This window comes from Gadus macrocephalus, chromosome 19 (assembly GCF_031168955.1).
Source record: "Gadus macrocephalus chromosome 19, ASM3116895v1".
Classification (NCBI taxonomy): Eukaryota; Metazoa; Chordata; class Actinopteri; order Gadiformes; family Gadidae; genus Gadus; species Gadus macrocephalus.
In genome coordinates, this window is record NC_082400.1 from 10,143,660 (window position 1) to 10,163,974 (window position 20,315).

The 20,315-nt window shown below is 48.0% G+C and overlaps 1 protein-coding gene across 5 annotated transcripts; it reads left to right on the forward strand.

Annotated features, from left to right (window-relative positions):
* The first annotated feature begins 461 nt into the window (after positions 1 to 461).
* On the forward strand, positions 462 to 20,181 carry zfyve16 (zinc finger, FYVE domain containing 16). 5 transcript variants are annotated; one of them, XM_060038479.1, is made up of 18 exons: positions 462 to 817; positions 2,444 to 2,553; positions 2,777 to 4,980; positions 5,856 to 5,952; positions 8,713 to 8,889; positions 10,229 to 10,368; positions 11,659 to 11,920; positions 12,415 to 12,537; positions 13,317 to 13,472; positions 13,920 to 14,144; positions 14,762 to 14,844; positions 14,979 to 15,083; positions 15,336 to 15,486; positions 15,876 to 15,956; positions 16,298 to 16,460; positions 17,260 to 17,365; positions 17,913 to 18,089; positions 18,486 to 20,181. In XM_060038479.1, the coding sequence occupies exons 2-18, from the start codon at positions 2,484 to 2,486 to the stop codon at positions 18,642 to 18,644; spliced, it is 4,479 nt and encodes a 1,492-aa protein (XP_059894462.1). In that variant the 5' UTR covers positions 462 to 817; positions 2,444 to 2,483; the 3' UTR covers positions 18,645 to 20,181. The 5 variants fall into 5 exon arrangements, with proteins under 5 accessions (XP_059894462.1, XP_059894460.1, XP_059894464.1 ...); XM_060038477.1 differs by having other exon boundaries at positions 463 to 817; positions 2,774 to 4,980; XM_060038480.1 differs by lacking the exon at positions 462 to 817 and adding an exon at positions 845 to 1,233.
* Positions 20,182 to 20,315: the final 134 nt, after the last annotated feature.

The following is a 20,315-nucleotide window of genomic DNA, read 5'->3' on the forward strand; positions in this document are numbered from 1 at the left end:
GGAGGTGGATTTTTGTGACTGACCTACTTCTTTAACTGAACGTTTAAGACCAAGCTGATAGTAAACTGTTGAAACAGCGCCATCTAGGTGGTTCCCTCCAGGATTGTGTGACAACCTTGTTGACAACAAACCATTGTGTGACTACCCGAGATAACCCAAAATGCCACTTGAAATTCCCTGGCATTCATCTTCAAATCAAATTGTACTCACTTATTGTGCGATCTAGATCTTAATAATGACACTTATTCAAATTGGTCTATATCATCTAATATGATAATATAGGTGTGTTATGTGTAATGTGTTAATAATAGGATAGAACATGATATATTTTCTAATATTTGATTGGCAAAGTGTAAGAGAGATGTCCCATCTCGTTAGGGTTTTTTGTATTTGTAAAGATGCATTGCATTTTTGCGGATATCACACAAATGTGACCAGTAGCGAATCAACGTTGTGTGGCTATTGTGGAAGTTACAAGTCATGTCCCCCATGTCTGGTGTACTAGATATTGAAATGTTGGGATTTTGTTTTTTGTGGTAACATTAACAGTGAGACAAATGGTACCAAACATTTTATTATTCGGTTTTATGGTGTCCCATTCGTTTCGTTTCCTTTGACCTCCCAGTCTATTCAAGATGGCCGACTGAACGCCTAACTTCTACTACATACCTTTAATTAAACAAACTGTTCTAGTGCTGTATACTTGAACAGATAACGCCGTTTAATCGTCAAGAATGGCTTCTGTTTTTTGGTTGAACTCAAAATATGTGTACAACCACGGAGGACGAGGCGAGAGAGACGGATTGAAACCTTTCTGGTAAACATCACAACCTAACGTTAGCTGCTAGCCAGGCTCCCAACAGATACGTTAGCGGCAAGCTGAGCTACCGAAGGCTAGGTTATCGTCTAGCTATGCTACTAACAGCTACGTTAGCTGCTAGCTGTGCTACTAAATCTACGTTAGCGTGAGGTTCTATCAAAACCGACAGAACGACTTTTGCCCAACTAAAGTGTTGAGTACTATAGCTGACTGTAAGTCGATCGGCTTGTCGTGTCGGCCGATGCTTCAGTTGTCACTCAAATATTTGGACGCAGAAGTCTGTTCTGATCAATGTTTATTAACCTGTAGCTCTGCTTAAGCTGGTTAGTTTATTCAGGAAGTTGCTTGTGTTTTTTTTAGTTTACAATGCGTTTCGGACTGGTGTTTGACCCTGTTGACCATCTAAACAGCCGGTATGTTTGCATCGCCTTCGTCCAACGTTATTCTGGTTTAAGTGGTGTGATTTCTTTGCGGCTAGGTTTAAGGGCTATGTTGAGCATGCAATATGTCTTATCTCATATCAGATACAGGGAAATAAAAACAAGGGAGCATTAACTTCATGTACTACATTAAAAAGTACATTACCGATCATGCCTCATTCACATACATGCCCTGGTTTGTAACTGTGGTCTGTTGTACGTGAGATAACGATAGGCCTAATGTGTTGTTGGCATACTTTGAATCGGCCATACACAGTGTAAAGGCTCTTTACTGAATAATACAATTTAATTATACTCTTGACGAACCTCTTGGACAGTGATTGTTGTAATATAAATGTAGGATGTTTAGTTATAGGATTATTTAAATATATCCACACCAGTTATACTTAATGTGGTCTTTTTATTAAGCTAATATCAAGGATACTAAAAGTAGGTTAGTAATGAAAAATCAATGACATACAGGTATTTCTAATGTTGGTCATTCCCAGAAACAGTCATAAATATTTCCTTACCCCATTACAATCGAAAAATCAAAACGTTTTGCATTTTAAAGCCATCATAAATTGATGCACTGTGTTTCCATCACTGCACACACACCCTAATTTCAGCACATTAACATTGATTAAGATAATGTATATGATATTTTGTCTTCACAAATGAGTGTAGACTAAACGTACACTATGTAGGAATAGGATATTAACTATTTCATGATTGGTATGGAGATTCCAGTGGTCTTTGGACCACAGGTTAGGGGCATGGGCTGTAACTTTCCTTGGTACTTCAAAAGTAACAGTTTTTACTGTCTATTTGCACTTCTTAGTAAGGTACTAATTAAAAGATAATTTACAGTATTGTAGACATCTGAGACATTCCTGGTAATAAGTCTGGATAGTGAGTTAGTATGGGAGAAAGGACATTTCAAGTCAAGAAATTTTCCGGCAGCGAAATCCAAATACAGCATTTAAATCTTTCTGCTATCGGAAGTATTGTCCCTATATTGAATCAAATAATTATTTTACCTTGTTGGTATTGAATATTCACAAAACCAAATTGTGGGCTATGCTGTTGCTGTAATGATTATTAGCCATAAATAAAATGGCCATAAAAAAAAATTTTGAAGTGAAGAAAAAGAAAGTGAAGAAAACGTCCAAATGATGTGTTGTTGTGCTGCGTGTGGTTGAAGGATGTAGCGGTGTGGTGAAACGTCCTCCCCGTCACACAGCATGGATAGCTTCTTCAAGGCTGCCGTGTGTGACCTCGACAAGCTGCTGGATGACTTCGAGCTCAATACAGGTAAACAACAACAACAAACACCATTCCTGCCGAATTTGGTGTGTTTAAGTCTTTTTTTCAGTGTCATAAAACATGAACAACCCGTGGATGCCTCATAAAACTCATTCATAAATAGGCTGAGGATTTTCTGTTTAAGGTGCAGGGTGTAGAATGTAGTGGAATCGTTTATAACGAATCAGTTCTTCTTCACTTACGGTATTTTTCTTGTCCACCTTTTCAGAAGAGCACGACTGCAGAACCGTGTACCTGAAGTCCTCTGCGCATGCCGTCCCTTCGCCGGGCCCTCAGTGTTTACCTCCGGATGGTTCCTCCACAGGGCCACCTAGCCTGCCTGACCTCAACTCTCTCCACTATGGCTCGGCCCCTGGCTGCACCGACCGCCCGGCCAGCCACCAGCACCTCCACAACCAGCCACACTCTGGGGCTGACAAACCCAAGGGACAGCCCCTCACCGGCGTGGACCTCCTCTCTTCTGTGGACCGCCGGCCCGCCAAAGGCTCCACCCCTCCATGTCCGGACCGCACCCTGAAGCCCCAGTGCGACCTCGTCAGCGACACGAGCTCTGCCATACTGGACCGAGCCGGCGGCCATGACACCTTCAGGGAGCTGGACCTGGCGGAGAGACGGATGGAGAAGGAGGAGGAGGAAGAAGAAGAAGTAGTAGAAGAAGAAGAAGAAGAGGAGGCCCTGCTGGTGGATTTTGCCAGCCCTGTGATCCCCCATGTATGGGAGGGGGCATGGGCCAATCGAGGTGTGGGCGCTGTGGATGCTGAGCTGCAGCGGGCGTCAGGTGGGAACGTGGAGTCACTGGGTCAGATCGCAGAGGGATACTCTGCCTCCCTCAGTCTTCTGGACGTCATTCTTCCGGCCGCAGTCGATCGGAGCTGCGAGCCCGCCGACGATGCCGTGTCCAATGCATCGGAGCTCCGCGAGGAGGAGGAGGAGGAGGAGGAGGATGATGATGAACATGAGGAGGTGGGGGATTTGTCTCATGTGGTCCAACAAGTGGGGAACTCTTTGGGCTACTTTGAACCAGCATGCACCCCGCCCGATAACACTCTCCACAACAACAACTGCAACACCGACAACGACATAGTCTCAGAAGAGCCACTAGAGGAGCCCGCGGAGACGGGCCATCAGCAGGACAGCCGCGAAACAGAGCCCCCCTCCAAACCAGACACCTCGGACAGTGTGCCAGCGAGGTTGTCCTGCCTGTCCATGTGCGGGGCTCTGGTGAACCCGACCAGTACTGCGAAAGACTCCCTGGAAGCCGCGTCGAGCGGGGACGCCGCGTCGGGGGTGTCCGACAGCACGGAGGCCGAGTCCGTTTCCCCCCCCGAGAGCGGCAAGGACACGTTCCGCTCCGACGAGCGAGTGAAGCCAGAGGTCCCCCGTCCCCCCCGGCAGCCAGCAGGGGGCGGCGTCTCTCTCACTCCCCGGCCCCAGTGTCTGGGCTCCTCCGACACCCTCCCCGCCCTCGCCATGGCTGCTGCGGAGTCTCGCGTCGCAGATGAAGGCCTGGGCGACTCCCCCGAGTTCGGCTTCGAGTTCCTGCCCGAGAGCGACCAGGCGGAGCTGCTGGTCACGGACGAGGAGCTGGACGCCTTCCTGCAGGCCCACGCCGAGGCCGAGCAGGCGGAGGGCGGGGCCTTCCTCGCCAGCCGGTCTGGCGAGTGCGGCGGCGGCGGCCCCGGCGGCGGCGGCGGCGGCCCCGGCGGCGGCGGCCTCTCGGGCCTGTCCAACGGGGACGCCGACCCGGAGCACCGGCTGGTGGAGGAGGAGCTGGGGGGCTGCTGCGAGGCCTCCTCTCCGGAAGGGGAGCGCGGGGCAGCCGGCGTTCCCACGGGCGAGCGCCTGGACCCCACGCATCCATCCAACGCCCTCAGCTCCTACCAGCTGGAGCCCGAACTCTGTTCCCGTGTCAAGCCCTCCGCCAACAACACCCCCGTGCAGCCCCCGCACGTAGCCAGCCCTGATTTGCAGTCCTCCTATGGAGGAGCGAGACCCAAGCAGCTCCACTGCCAGGCGGCCACCCCCTCCCCCGCGGCCGAGGATGAGCAGCGGATCCCCACCGCGGCCAGCGGCACCGCCGACGTCCCGCCCTCCCCGGACGACGACGACGCGACCCCCACCTCCCCGCCGCACCCCCAACACCCACCCACGGGGGGCGGTCACGACAACGGCGACCCCAGGCTGCTCTACACCCCGCAGGGTCACGACCCCTCGTACAACGAGCTGTCGGAGCCCCCGCCCTACCCCGGGGACACCTCCGGGGAGTACTCGGGGTCGGTGGACGAAGGCTCGGACGAGGGGCTGGGCTGCAGGCAGCCGTCCTGGGTGCCGGACGCCGAGGCGCCCAAGTGCATGGGCTGCGACCTGAGGTTCACCTTCACCAGGCGGCGGCATCACTGTCGTGCCTGTGGGAAGGTGTGTACCGCCATGTCTTTCTCAGGGGTCCGAGTCTAATGGGTATGAATATCGGTAAGAATGCGTTGTAATGGGGGGTGGCTTTTTAAACATGGTTGGGAGCATGATGTCGGAGGGGTGAGTGGGTGTCTGACCTACATCTGGGAGGTGCTTGGGTTGGATCACCAAATCACCCGTAAGCAAGATACCTTTAACCTCTATCTGTTAAAGAAATGACATACCATAATGGAATCAGTATTTCAAGTTGGTTTCAAGTCACGTTTCCAAAATGACTCAGTACTGATTGGTATAAGTAGTTTTTGACATTTAAATTGTTTATTTATATGTATAGACATTTTATGTTTAGATATTTTTTGTATGTATTATTTATTGTTTTGTGGATTATGACTTAAAATTGAGATGAGGACAGAAATGCACTGCATGCTGACCAAGGAGACTGGGGCATCGTTGATTTAACAACAAGCTCTAGGACCGGGCCTAAATATAGCTCTGGTGTTATTGGTGGGGGGGGGGGGGGGGGGGCGGGGGCGGCATGAGTCAGCATCCCCCCCGGCTTCTCTATCGATCCTCAGTCAGTTATCAACTCAAGGCAGGAGGTTGGGAATTGAAGGCCCCACTGATTAACCCAGTATTAGACAGGGTCTCTCGCCGATAGACACCACCAGACACTGGGTGGTGAGAGCACCACACATATCACAAACAGAGGTCAGCCCTTGTCTTATGCTGAACCGTGTTCTTGTCGCGTCAGCCAAGCTCAAGTGCACTTCTCGTGCTGGCAAACCGATGGACGGTTATTTGATGCGGCTATCCAATTGAAGGTCCATTGAGTGGTTTGCACGTGCTCACTCCTCTTCTCTTCTCTTTCTTTGTGGCAGGTCTACTGTGCTATCTGCTGCAATAGGAAATGCAAGCTCCAGTACTTGGAGAAGGAGGCGCGCGTGTGCAACAGATGCTTTGAGAGCATACAAAGAGGTGAGATGCGTATGCCTTACAACATTCTCTATTGGGAGGAGGATTTTTTAGATGAATGATCAAGTAAAAACCTTTTTAGTTGATTATTATCGAACACAATAAAATGACAAGGGCTTCAAAGCTTATTATTATTCTTTTTTTTTTAAAGAACACACATTGTTAATTAATTTCTGTTGCCCGGCTTTAAGACACGGTCACATGTAGGCGTGTTCAGTGGCCTTAGCTCGACAGAATAATGGCTGCACGGCTCGTAACAAATCCCACTGGGCCCTAGTGTGGTTACGACATTGTGGCCTTGTGCACCAGACCTGCCAGGCAACACGCAGACCATAAATTATGTTTAGGTGTGTTCTCGCATGTCACCATTGCAAGAACAAATTGCTTCTTGAAATTGGCATGGATTTATGCTCACATGGTCGGACACGTGACACATAGTCATGAAGACATATAGTTAATGTATGGTTTTACTCAATAGTCATATGACCTCTCTGTCGTGTTATGTGGGAAAATCTATGCAATGCACCATCATTTTCTTATTCCCCTTCATGAAAAGTACATTGGATGGCACCCAGTGGTCCAATGCAGGAAAACAATATGTACAAACAGCTTGAATAACAGCTAAATAAGATACTAAGAGTAATACAATAGCACACAGATATGTTTTTAATTAACATTGATTTATTAGTATTAGTTAATTTAATAAGTGGATATACATTAATTACGTTTCCATTATCGAGTCTCGAATAGTTATTTGGAATTGTTCAAAGCTTGGTCTCTGTGTTTTGATGGCGAATCACTGCTTTGTAGAGGCAAGCATTGCAGCTGGGACTGCAGTCCAGAGATGGGGAGGGGGAGGGGACAAGAGAGAGGGGGAGGGGACAAGAGGAGAGGGGAGGGAGGAGAGGGAGGGGGAGGGAGAGGAGGAGAGAGAGAGAGAGAGAGAGAGAGAGAGAGAGAGAGCGAGAGAGAGAGAGAGAGAGAGAGTGAGAGAGAGAGAGAGAGAGAGAGAGAGAGAGAGAGAGAGAGAGAGAGAGAGAGAGAGAGAGAGAGAGAGAGAGAGAGAGAGAGAGAGAGAGAGAGCGCGCCAGATCGGGTAGAGAGGGCAAAGGAGCAGTGGAGAGAGTTATGGCAGCATACTGTTCCGTGGTCCTCTCTGTTCGGTACTTTCCTAACGGGTCTGGAAAACGAGCTACGAGGTCTGTCTTTTTTTTGAAGGTACTCTCTAACCAGGCTGGAGAGGGACGGAAGTAGTGATCTTTGTTGATTTATCTGTTCCGGCCGGCTGATTGGCGGAGCGTTGCGTTGTGACATGGTCGCTCTGTCGCCCGCCCCCTTCCCAGCTCCATCGCTCTCCTGTTCTTCATCTCTCTCCTCGGCGGTGTGGCTGTGAACTGGCGTCAGGCTGGGGGCTGAGCGCGCACGGCTGTCCCCCCTCCGCTGTGGATAGCTCTGTGGATAAGAGGCTGTGAAGCACAGATCATCAGAGCGAGTGATCACTGGGGGGAGGGGGGGAGGGAGGGGGGCAGGGAAGAACAAACTGGAAACCATCTGCGTCAGGCTAGGATTGGACTAGAGTCAACATGGGCAGGTGGACAGGTTGGGTGTTATTGTTGTCGTTGTTGTCAGAGTCCATCAAGAGCATGAGGTAAGCTTCCTTTGGATTGTCGAAAGGTGGGGGAGCCGGTTGTGTTGTTGTTGTTTTCTGTATGTGTGTGGTTCGTGATGTTATGTGTCCTGTTTACGTGCACGGTGTGCGCCACATGCAATGTGAGGTTTTTAAAAATGAAAGCGTTGTATTTTTAACGCACCTATTTATGGCTTGCATTTGAGAGCCTCCTCAAAAATGAGGTCACCACTTCAGTCTGTAGCCCCGGATTAGTTTGCCAGCCCACCTCTGCCTGCTGTTTTTTTGCTTTGTCATCTCCCCCCCTCCCCACGCACACGCACACGCACACACCCCCTTCTACTCTCCATTAAATAACATACTGAATCCGTTGATACTGAACTTTTCAAATTTCGCATCATCGGGCCATTCAAGTGCCCAAATCGCCTGGACGCGTACAGAAGTACAAATGACGATATGAACTACGTTGCACGCAGATGGTGTCAATACAACCAGGTTACTAGAGCTGCATACTGCGTGATGAGATGACTGCACCGTAGACGTCAAGATTGATAGTGCTATAGCTTTAGTGACACCAAAAGCAGCAGCCATAAGTCATTAGACCCATTCACTCACATATTCCTATCGTTCCTATTCCTATGTTTACGTTTGACTAAAGGTTAAGGTGCCGTTTTAGTACTGAGAGCTAGCTAGGGGAATTAATATTTGAACTCATGGCAGGCCAGGCAAAATTATTCGGTGAGATCCTGTTTTGCTGAATCACCTACTCATGCAAGGATATTAGAAAAGCAAAGCAAACGGATGTGATGGACAATGTTATTTTGTATACAACTAAATTAGCTAAAAGGAAATATATAATATATATTATAATTTAAATTGTGTGTGTGATGTATATATATTCCATCTATAGTCTCTTCAGAGTTTAACAGGCGATAATACAAAGTAAATACTTTCTTCATATACACACAATCACTTAGGACCCAAAAGCTCAACAGTTTTGCACCAGGAAAAGAAATGAGGCAAGAAAATGAAGCCGGAAGGAAGATTGAAGTGAACTTGAACTGTGACCCCTGTGAAAGAGTGCCCTGATGAACCCCCAGCACCACCTCCTGTGCCCCTCTTGTCTTCTCCTGTAGCCCTGGCCCTGGAGCGCATGATGAGTCCCACTGGACCCAGCCCAAACCCTAACGTTCCCTCTGAGTACTGCAGCACCATCCCTCCCCTACAACAGGCCCGGGCCGCAGGCACCCTCAACTCCCCCCCTCCCACCGTCATGGTGCCCGTGTCCGTTCTCAAACACCCCAGCAATGACGGTAACCAATGTCCTGTTCATTCAGTCTAGTTTGTTACGGTTGTAGCTCTACGTCTGGTTGTTCCCATACTTGCAGACTACTTTCTTATGATTGTAGCTCTATGTTTGGTTGTTCCCATACATGCAATCTAGTTTGTTATGGTTGTAGCTCTATGTCTGGGGCTCTGGGCATACCTCTTCATTCAGTCTGGTTTATTTTGGGTGTAGCTCTATCGTGGTCGTACCTCCTCATTCAGTCTGGTTTATTTTGGGTGTAGCTCTATCGTGGTCGTACCTCTTCATTCAGTCTGGTTTATTTTGGGTGTAGCACTATCATGGTCGTACCTCTTCATTCAGTCTGGTTTGTTTTGGGTGTAGCTGTATCATGGTCGTACCTCTTCATTCAGTCTGGTTTGTTTTGGGTGTAGCTCTATCGTGGTCGTACCTCTTCATTCAGTCTGGTTTATTTTGGGTGTAGCACTATCATGGTCGTACCTCTTCATTCAGTCTGGTTTGTTTTGGGTGTAGCTGTATCATGGTCGTACCTCTTCATTCAGTCTGGTTTGTTTTGGGTGTAGCTCTATCGTGGTCGTACCTCCTCATTCAGTCTGGTTTGTTTTGGGTGTAGCTCTATCGTGGTCGTACCTCCTCATTCAGTCTGGTTTGTTTTGGGTGTAGCTCTATCGTGGTCGTACCTCCTCATTCAGTCTGGTTTGTTTTGGGTGTAGCTCTATCGTGGTCGTACCTCCTCATTCAGTCTGGTTTGTTTTGGGTGTAGCTCTATCGTGGTCGTACCTCCTCATTCAGTCTGGTTTGTTTTGGGTGTAGCTGTATCATCGTACCTCTTCATTCAGTCTGGTTTGTTTTGGGTGTAGCACTATCATGGTCGTACCTCTTCATTCAGTCTGGTTTGTTTTGGGTGGAGCTCTATCGTGGTTGTACCACAACATTGAGTCTGGTTTGCTTGGGTGTAGCTATATCATCGTACCTCTTCATTCAGTCTGGTTAGCTTTGGGTGTAACTCCCATGTCTGGTTGTCCCTCTTCATTTAGTCTGGTTTGTTCTGGGTCTAGCTGTATCGTGGTAGTACCTCTTCATACAGTGTAGTTTGTTCTAGTTGGTTCAGATAGCACTTTATTTATCCAGAGGGAAATGCTTCCGTCACAATTGTTCTGCCGAAAATACAATAATGATACAAAATCTCACGACAGATCACATAAGTACAAAACATAAACACAAAAAAACAGTAAGCCAACAAAAACGTGAAATTCAGCGGTCTAGAATGCATGAATTCCCCCAGCGTGCGGTCACTTTAGCCAGCGGCGTGTAACGCGGTGGCGGCGCTGTGCTTGTGAGTGCAGGTGGTCCCAGGGAGCAGAAGCGCGTGTGGTTCGCTGACGGCATCCTGCCCAACGGGGAGGTGGCAGACACCAGCCGGCTGGTGGTGACGGGCCGACGGAGTTCTCAGGAGAGTAGCCCCGTCTCCCCGGACCCTCCCATAGTAAGTGTCTCTCTCTCTTTCTCTTTCTCTTTCTCTTTCTCTTTCTCTTTCTCTTTCTCTTTCTCTTTCTCTCTCTTCCTCTCGCTGTCTCTCGCTGTCTCTCCCTCCCTCTGGTGGTCCCTCTCTCCACATACATCCACATACCATGCTTGTTGTAGAGTCAGAATGGTTCTGTTTGTACATTTAATTTCATCAAAATTATTCCGGCATTGTACATTTCAACCAAAGAATGAAACAGTCAAATAAATAGAGCCCCACTGATAGGAAAACATTAAAATGCTGTTTATTAAGTAATGTAATTACCTCTTTATGAATCCTCTACCTTGATGGTTGGTCCTCTAAATGCTCTAACTGAGCACATCCACGTCAACACTAAAAGTTCCACATCATGATCTGTGTTAACCATACAGTTAATTGGTTTCTTGAGCTCCTGATTTTAATGTTGATGTTGCCCGAAGCATTTCTGGAAGGTGAGAAGCCAATCCCAAGGAACTGCTCCAGCCCAAAGATACCACATATTTATATTGAATAACGGCCGATATATCTATATTTATCGGTATCGGAATCTACCCCTAAATCCATTATCAGTCGGGCCCTAGAAATAAACCCAAAAAGAGTGAATTAATTCTGCTGTTGTGGTGGTTGTCAAATGCCAGAAGGATAATGGTGTGTTCCAGATGCCTCGGACACCAGCCTTCCGAGTTGCATTTGTGACGTCTTTTCCTGTCTCGTAGCACTAGCGTTCCCGTTCGTCTTTGTGATTGTGTCATGTCATTGGCTAGTCGATGTTATTGTTAGCTACATTAGCCTCTTTAGCGAACCAGCTTCAAAACAAACAACACAACTTTACATTGTATTGTACGCACAGCAAGACCGTGCAATGTATAAATGGATGACCGGAATAAAGCAGCGATGTAATCAAGTGTGTAAGAGCATTTAAAGTGACATTAAAATTACCAACGTGGTACAAATACAAAGAACAATAAATCTCTTTATGGGCGCAGACATTTTTGTTCTTGTTTGCCTCACTGAACTCGGTCCACTCTCAGAATCCGAGAGGGACAGACCAAAAGGGAGCGTGCCTCCGAGAAATCCCGCAAGAAAGCTGGGAGATTTCCCCACTTGCAACTCGCACGGCTGGTCTCGGAGGCATCTGGAACACGCCATGAGTCCCCCCTGTGCTTCAAGTCCTGGTTGTACATTGGAAAACAATAGTTGTTCCCACTGTAGCCTTGATAAAGACAAAAGCACAAATGTCCCCTAACTCCAGAGCGTCCTTTCTCCTTTCAGCTCAGCCCGGGCGGCTCGGACGCCCGGCCCGGAGGAGGAAGAGGAGGGGGAGGAGGAGGAGGAGGAGGAGGAGGAGGAGGTGGGTCTGCTCCGGAGGCCCCCGCGGCCCCCGAGGTGGTGCGTCCTCCGGTGTCGGGGCCCTGGGACTACGCCCTGCTGTGCAGCATCGGGTGTCCCTCCAGCAGGGGCTGCAGCATGCTGCCGGAGGCTGAGGGCGAGCTGCCCCCCCTCATCATCACCACCGGGGACGATGAGACCCAAGGTGACCCCCCCCCCCCCCCCCCCCCACACACACACACACACACACACCACCAGCCTGGTTTCATTGGGTTATTCTTTTGGGATCAAATGTTTTATTCCTTCTTAATTTACCACGGGTGAATTATAATATAAGAAAACCAAACACTAGAGAACCACATAAAAAACACATTATACACACAAAATCTATTTCCATTAGGATCAATAAGGATCTGGTATTTGTGGACCCCAGGAAGAGTAGCTGGTGTCTTTGGCATCAGCTAATGGGGATCCGAATAAATAAACATAAACATATTTGTGTATTTTTTGTTCATGCTGACTTTGACAACTTACCTATTTCTGAAGTCTGGAACATCATAATAGCATATAATTAAAGGTAATATATATAGGATATAAATGTCATGTAATCATTATACAGCCTTGCATACCTATTTAATCATTCATTCATTTAAAAATTCCTGCCTGTACTCATTTTTCTATTATATTTCTTTTCCCCAGCCGTATTGGTGGAGGAAGGTCCCGCCCCCTGCCAGATCATGCTGCTATTGGAGGAGGGGGGACCCCAGCCTTTGACCTTTCTTCTGAACGCTAACCTGTTGGTTAATGTCAAACTGGTAACATGTGAGTCCAAATAAAAAAGATCAATGTTTAACTTTTCATTCATTTTGGTTTTATACGTCCAGAAACAGCTGATACCGGAGAAGTGATTTAATGATGTTCGATTCATGAGCCTAGGTGTCTAGTTATTTATACTACAGCCTTTGGTTAACTTCGTATTTATAATGTAGCCTATCATTTACATAGTATTCATAATGTAGTCTATAGTTTACTCAGTATTTATAATGTAGCATATAGTTTACTTTGTATTTATACTTCAGCCTATTGTTTACTTAGTATTCATAATGTAGTCTATTGTTTACTTAGTATTTATATTGAGAGTTGTACTTTATACTCATAGACTATGGTTTACTTAGTATTGTGTATTTTAGTCTATGGTTAACGTTGTATCTATCTATGGTTAACTTGGTATTTGTATTTCAGTCTATGGTTTACGTTGTATCTTTATTGTAACCTATGTCTCTATTGTCAACTTATTGTTATGTATTTCAGTCTATGGTTTACGTTGTATCTTTATTGTAACCTATGTCTCTATTGTCAATTTATTGTTATGTATTTTAGTCTATGGTTTACGTTGTATCAGTACTGTAGCCTATGTCTCTATGGTTAACTTAGTGCTTCATATTCTAGCCTATATCTCTATGGTTAACTTAGTGTTTGTATTTCAGTCTATGGTTTACGTTGTATCTGTATTGTAGCGTTTGTCTCCATGGTTAACGTGGTGTTTATACTGTAGGCTGCGTGTTCGACTTGGTATTGTGTTTCTGCGTACTTCCTGTCAGACTGCGACCAGCGCTGCTGGTGTTTCGGCTCCAACGGCCTGAAGGCGCTGGGCCAGAGGGAACTTGTGTTCCTGCTGGAGCGTCTGCCAGAAGAGAAGACCCTGCCAAGGGACCTCTTCTCGCTGTATCTCAACATTTATCAAGATGCCCAAAATGGTACAGAAACGCATACGAACACAAATACGGAAATCCAATGCATATGTCCCCAGAGGTAGCTCTTTAAGACGAGGTTTAATAGTGGCTGGGATTTAGCTAGGGAAGGGATTTAGCGGGGTTTAGCTACGCTTTAGATATATACCTACGTTTTAGCGGTCAGATAGGGTTGAGGTACATTACAGCTGTTGGCTGGGATTTAGCTTTGTTTTAGCCGTAAGCTATGGTTCAGCTACGTTTTAGCTGTTATCTTGGGTTTAGCTAAGTCTTTGCACTGAGCTGAAGAAACTGAATGTAGATAGGGTAAGGGTAGCCAGAGCTTTTAGCTATGGCCGGGCTTCACCTAACATTTAGCTACCAGCCATGGTTAAGCTCAGGTTTAGCTGTTCTCTAGGGCTTAGCTAATGGTGTTTTTTTTTTAGTGGTTAATGACGACCCTCCTTCTCACAGGGAAGTTTGTGGAGGACCTGGGCAACGTGACGTTCACCAGCAGCTTCCTGGGCAGTAAGGAGCACGGGGGCATGCTGTTCTTCGCGCCCACCTGCCAGCCCCTGGAGGGCTTGAGCGTGCCGCCCCAGCCCTTCCTCTTCGGCCTGCTCATCCAGAGGCTGGAGGTGCCCTGGGCCAAGGTGTTCCCCCTGCGGCTGCTGCTGCGGCTGGGCACTGGACACAGCGGTAGGGAGCGGGGAGGTTGTGCACAGCTTTTTTAGTGATCGTGATGGACGACGTGTGCTAGAAAAGTTAAATACCCACTGCCAGGAGGGTGAATAGACGGTAGCCATTAAATCATCTTGAAGGGCATCCATAGACTGAAATGATGTGAGATTGGGGATTTTAAATCAACATGGTTTTCTGATGCTTAATGCACACCTTGATAACCTTTAATAACATCTTTCGCGCTTATTTATTGATTTCATGAGAATGTTTAATAGTAAAGTCATATAGTAATCTGGAAATATGCAATCGTTTTTGAAATTAGATATTTCGCAAATCAAATCGCTTTTATGGAGCATGTGTTTCTGTTTGTTAGGGTAGGAAAAATATGTTTTTAATCTAGTTGCGAAAATACCATTATGTTAGGAGTGCTCTATTTTTGTGTGATGCCATAGTGATGCTAAGCTAAATGTAATTAGGATAGCATAGCTTTATTTCTGCTAGTGCAGCAGCATAATAATGCTAAACAAAAGGCTGTTGAATATGCTAAGCTATGCCATTATGTTGAGATGTCTTTATGTGCTTGTGCAATAGGGATGCATAGGCATGTCAAGCTAATTGTCATGTATGCATTACAGTGTACCCCACTACGCCCGTCAGCACGCGCTTCAGGGAGTCTGTGTACAGAGAGACCGGACACACCATCATGAACTTACTAGCGGTAAGACAATGCCATAATACCTACAGCATCCGGAAATCAGTTATCATAGATGGTGGCCAGTAGACCTCGTGTGTTGTTGTAGTACCCTGCTTATCCATGGTGTGGTGCAGAGACTGTAATGCTGTTCTCCCCAGGACCTGAGGAACTACCAGTACAGTATAGCTATAGTCGAGGGGCTGAGGATACACATGGAGATGGGCCACAGCTATATCGACATCCCCAAGAGTCGCTTCAATGAGGTACGGTGACATGCTCAAACTTGGACACTTTGTTAATTGGTTGGTTAGAATTTTCAACTCTTAATTGATGAGATTGAATCGGTTGGTTCAAGTTTGCTACTTTGCTAACTGGTTAAATGGAACTTATTTGATCATTTGTCCAGTAGACCTTTTTATGAGGGGTTATTTTAGAACACAATTGGCTGATTGGTGACACCTTCATATATGGTTGATTGTGGTGAATGAATGGGTGTGGACCTTGTGTTTGTGCAGATGCAGAAGGTTGTGAACTCGTCCAACGAGCATGTCATTAGCGTGGGAGCCACGTTCAGCTCGGAGGCGGACTCTCACCTGGTCTGCTTCCAGAATGAAGACGGAAACTACCAGACCCAGGCCAACAGCAAGCCTGGCCACACACGCACAGGTACCTTCTACCCCCTATACAGCTCATATACCCTATCCGACCTCTGTAACATTAGTTAGATTTTTACAGATCGCAGCAGTGTACAAGCACGCTGGCAATAATCGCTGATATCAACCAGGCCAAAATGAATAGTCCCGTTCTGATCAGCCCCGATTCCAATAGTAGGAATCAAACATGTTAATAATTCCAACTGGAATCGCCACAGTTCAGACAGAGTTGGCCTCCCGCTGATAGAGCCTGTGGAGCCTCCATCAACGGGAGGTCCCTTAATGAGCACTGACTGGTGTTTGGTAACCTTTATAACATCATGCTGTGATTAGACCTTCCAGTGGGGTTGCTATGGCCTTCTCCTCCTCATTGTGGGTGTCTTGCCCTGTGTTGTGTTGCAGTCACCGGAGCCAGTTTTGTCGTGTTCAACGGAGCCCTCAAAGCGTCTTCGGGCTTCATCGCCAAGTCCAGCATCGTGGAGGGTAAGCTTACGTCGTCTTATGGGCCTTGGTCACCAAGCGGCCATCTTGGTTCCGAACGGACGGCCACGATGGGCCTTATTCACCTGGCGGCCATCTTGGTTCTACACTGGTGCACACTTTGGGCCCGTCTCGCCTAGCTGCCATCTTGGTTGTAAACGGTCACCCATTATGGGCCTGACTCACCTAGCAGCTGGCCGCTGTGTGCCCGTATGCCCATTGACGGGTAGACTGTAGTTGCTAGGGTGTGGGTGTTTATTTTCATGACGATATCTCTTTGTTGTATTTGTGGTAGTCCCCCGGGTTTCTTACTTCATTCTCTGTATGTGCGTGCGTCCCTCCAGACGGGTTGATGGTTCAAATCCCCCCCGAGACCATGGAGTCCCTGCGCGCCGCGCTGAGGGACCAGACCGACTTCCTGATCCCGTGCGGGAAGAGCGACGGCGGGGAGCTGCGGGAGAACGTCACGGTGCGCTGGGTGGACCGGACCGCCGCACTCAACGCAGGGTGAGAGCAAGGGGCCGCCAGTGACCCGCACATAGGGCCCCCACCGGCCAGGGGGCCGCCATGACACTCACATAGGGCCCCCACCGGCCAGGGGGCCGCCATGACGGCAGTGACACTCGCATAGGGCCCCCACCGGCCAGGGGGCCGCCATGACGGCAGTGACACTCGCATAGGGCCCCCACCGGCCAGGGGGCCGCCATGACGGCAGTGACACTCGCATAGGGCCCCCACCGGCCAGGGGGCCGCCATGACGGCAGTGACACTCACATAGGGCCCCCACCGGCCAGGGGGCCGCCATGACGGCAGTGACACTCACATAGGGCCCCCACCGGCCAGGGGGCCGCCATGACGGCAGTGACACTCACATAGGGCCCCCACCGGCCAGGGGGCCGCCATGACGGCAGTGACACTCGCATAGGGCCCCCACCGGCCAGGGGGCCGCCATGACGGCAGTGACCAGCACATAGGGGCCCCACCGGCCAGGGGGCCGCCATGACGACAGTGACCAGCACATAGGGCCCCCACCGGCCAGGGGGCCGCCATGACGGCAGTGACACTCACATAGGGCCCCCACCGGCCAGGGGACCGCCATGACGGCAGTGACACTCACATAGGGCCCCCACCGGCCAGGGGACCGCCATGACGGCAGTGACACTCACATAGGGCCCCCACCGGCCAGGGGACCGCCATGACGGCAGTGACACTCACATAGGGCCCCTACCGGCCAGGGGGCTCTGAGTCAATGGGAGCAAATGTGATGGGTGGTGATGGTGATGGTGATGGTGCTGTGTCCCTGCAGGGTGACCAGCGCTGTGGACGGCCGGTCGCTGGACGGCGTCCACAGCCTCCGGACGCAGCACGACTCTGAGTTTGAGTCGGACGGCCGCGTCATACGATGCACTGAGGTGAGCTTCGACGGCGCCTCTGATGGGGCTGTGTTGGTATATTTTTTGCCCTTCTGAACCCATGCTGACATCGATCGGCCTGTACCATCACAAGGGGAAGGGTCCAAACAGAAGTGTGACATAAAGATCGATGGTGCTAGAACAGAAGGTCTTGTTCAAACTGAATCTCTTGTTGGTACTTGCGGCCGCACGGCTGGAAATCAGACGTGTGTTGTTGTTGTTTTATTTATTATTATTATTTTTTAATATATTTCTTTCTTGGCATTTGCCGTCTGTGGAAAAAAAAGGAAGAATTTCATTCTATGACTGAGAACATGTTTCTTATTGTGCATATGACAAACACTATGAGAATTGAATTATGTAAGAACAACAACATCAAAAAAGTAGGATATTGAAAATCTCTCCCATGTCAGCTGATCGAGGTCATCCCTGTAAGTGACAGAACAACGTGTTAAAGGGGCTAACGTCACATCCGCCTGCAGTGTAAACATGCTAGCATAGAGGAGAGCGTTGGTATGAATCCCTGCGTTTCACTCCGCCTCGCCAGGTCTTCTACCAGCTGAAGAGCAGCGAGGGTTGCCTGGCGACGGTGGTGTCGTCCAGCAGTGTGTTCCAGAGGGAGATGTCCCTGGCCACCTGCAGCGCCCTGGCCCCCCACCTCGCCGTGCTGGCGTCCCGCGGGATCAACTCCCTCGCCCTCCGAGTCTCCACACAGGCAGACATGGTACGCCCTGAACGTGTGTCACATGACATGGTTACGCCTTGAACGTGTGTCACATGACATGGTTACGCCTTGAACGTGTGTCACATGACATGGTTACGCCTTGAACGTGTGTCACATGACATGGGACGCCCTGAACATGTGTCACATGACATGGTTACGCCCTGAACGTGTGTCACATGACATGGTTACGCCTTGAACGTGTGTCACATGACATTGGACACTCTTATCTCACGATCTGAATATATTTGATCAATATATCTTCTAAATTTAATTTATCTGTACTTCTTTCCATATTTTTCTGAACCTCTCTCCATCTATGTATCCATCTTTATCTGCATCGCTCCATATCTTCCTGTGTCTTCGTCCCTCCGTCCCTCCGCCCCCCCCCCACCCCAGGTGGAGTACCAGGCGGGCTCGGGGGGCCGGCTGCTCCCCCAGTGCTACATGAACGACCTGGACAGCTCCCTGATCCCCGTCATCCACGGGGGCAGTGCCGGCGTGCCCCAGGTCCCCGTGGACATGGAGTTCCTCTTCTACATCACGCACATCATGTGATCCACGCGCGCACGCACACCTAGGCACGCACGCGCACACGCACACACACTTAGGCACGCACGCACACACACAAACACACACTAACACAGGCACGCATGCACACGCATAAACGCGGGCACACACACACACTTGCATACACAGACACTAGACTTACACACACACGCTTACATACGCACACGCATCAACACACACACACCTACACACTCCCTCATGAACACCTTATGGAATATCAAGGACAAGCCAATATTGAGGGTCGACGTGGCTGTGGTTTCCCTGGCAAACAAACGCTATTGACAATGGGGAAGACAGCGTGCACGGATGGATTTATAAAGATTGTATGATAGAGAACCGAGACTCAAGCCAGGTTTCTGTCGGGCGATTTCTGTTTGTTTTTGTGGTTACCAAAGTGGCTTTGATCCAAGAGGCCAAACACTAAACATGTAAAATATTGATAATATGACCAAATATATGAAATGATTCTATTTTCTTCTGTTCTGGCCTCGGTCGGCTCCTCGCATCTCAGTGAATTTCTCAGATGGACTCTGTCTAAAATGATTTAGATTTATTTATTATATTCCCTAGGGGTCAAATGATGTGTCGTATCCAGAGGAATGATATGAAATGAATTGGTATGATGGACAGATGTGTGCTCAGTGTTTCACAGTACATCTATGTGATGATAGGGTGCATCGGTCAAATGCTGGAACTAATTTACACTACTATTCTTTTTATCGCTTATAACTGAAATGTAATATTTAAACTGCACACGATTCAAGCGGTCAGCATTGTATTTTCCCTGCCAAACAAGGTCTTGTAGTTAGATGTGGTCAGGATTGGAAGACAAGCACCCCAAATAAACTCATCTCAATTACAACAGTCTATATCTGGTTAGTAAGAAATATCCTCGCTTTCCCTCCCGTTTAAATCCTCCGATCCCTTTTTAAGTCTTGTTCTCTTTTGTCATTTTGTTAACTATGTGATCTAGTGTTTTTTCAGACAAGCAGTCATGGCCAAAACACCAGCATCACATATTCCTGTTAAAACTTTAGATCTAATAGTCACTACATTCAGTTTCTCTCATGTAAACGTGCCGTCCTTTAAAACTAAGCTTTAGAGCAGTACTCACGCAAACGACTACATCCATGTGGATAAGTTAGTTAAAGCCTTCCTTTGGGAAAGCCCACCACCTCTTGACTATTTCATTGTAAGCGCAAAGCTATAGAAGGCATTTAGCTAAAATATGTGTCTTTACAGAAACTAAGGTACGCTTACATGTGCTGAAGCTTTTCAAGAGAATGGTGGGCTGGCAATTATTCTCCGTTGGCGAAACCAACAGTAACATGCTGTCAAAAACGGATGCAGATCTGGAACCAGATCAATATGTATTTGAAGTATACTTCAAGTTGCCAGCGAACCTCATCAGTCCCATAATAGCTGTAGCTCTTTGTTCTCCAGTGTATATGTATTGCTCTGTTGGACATTTTAAAGATATTAAACTATTTTTGAACATTTCGTATTAAAAGTTTTATCAAAAAGACTACAAATGGATATTTTTGATAGAAAGTCTAAAGGTGCATTACGTTCATGTTAATTTGTATAAAGAACCATTTTTCACAAATACAGTTTCAAAGGGCTTAATCAAAACAATGATATTGCCAAATGTTAAACATT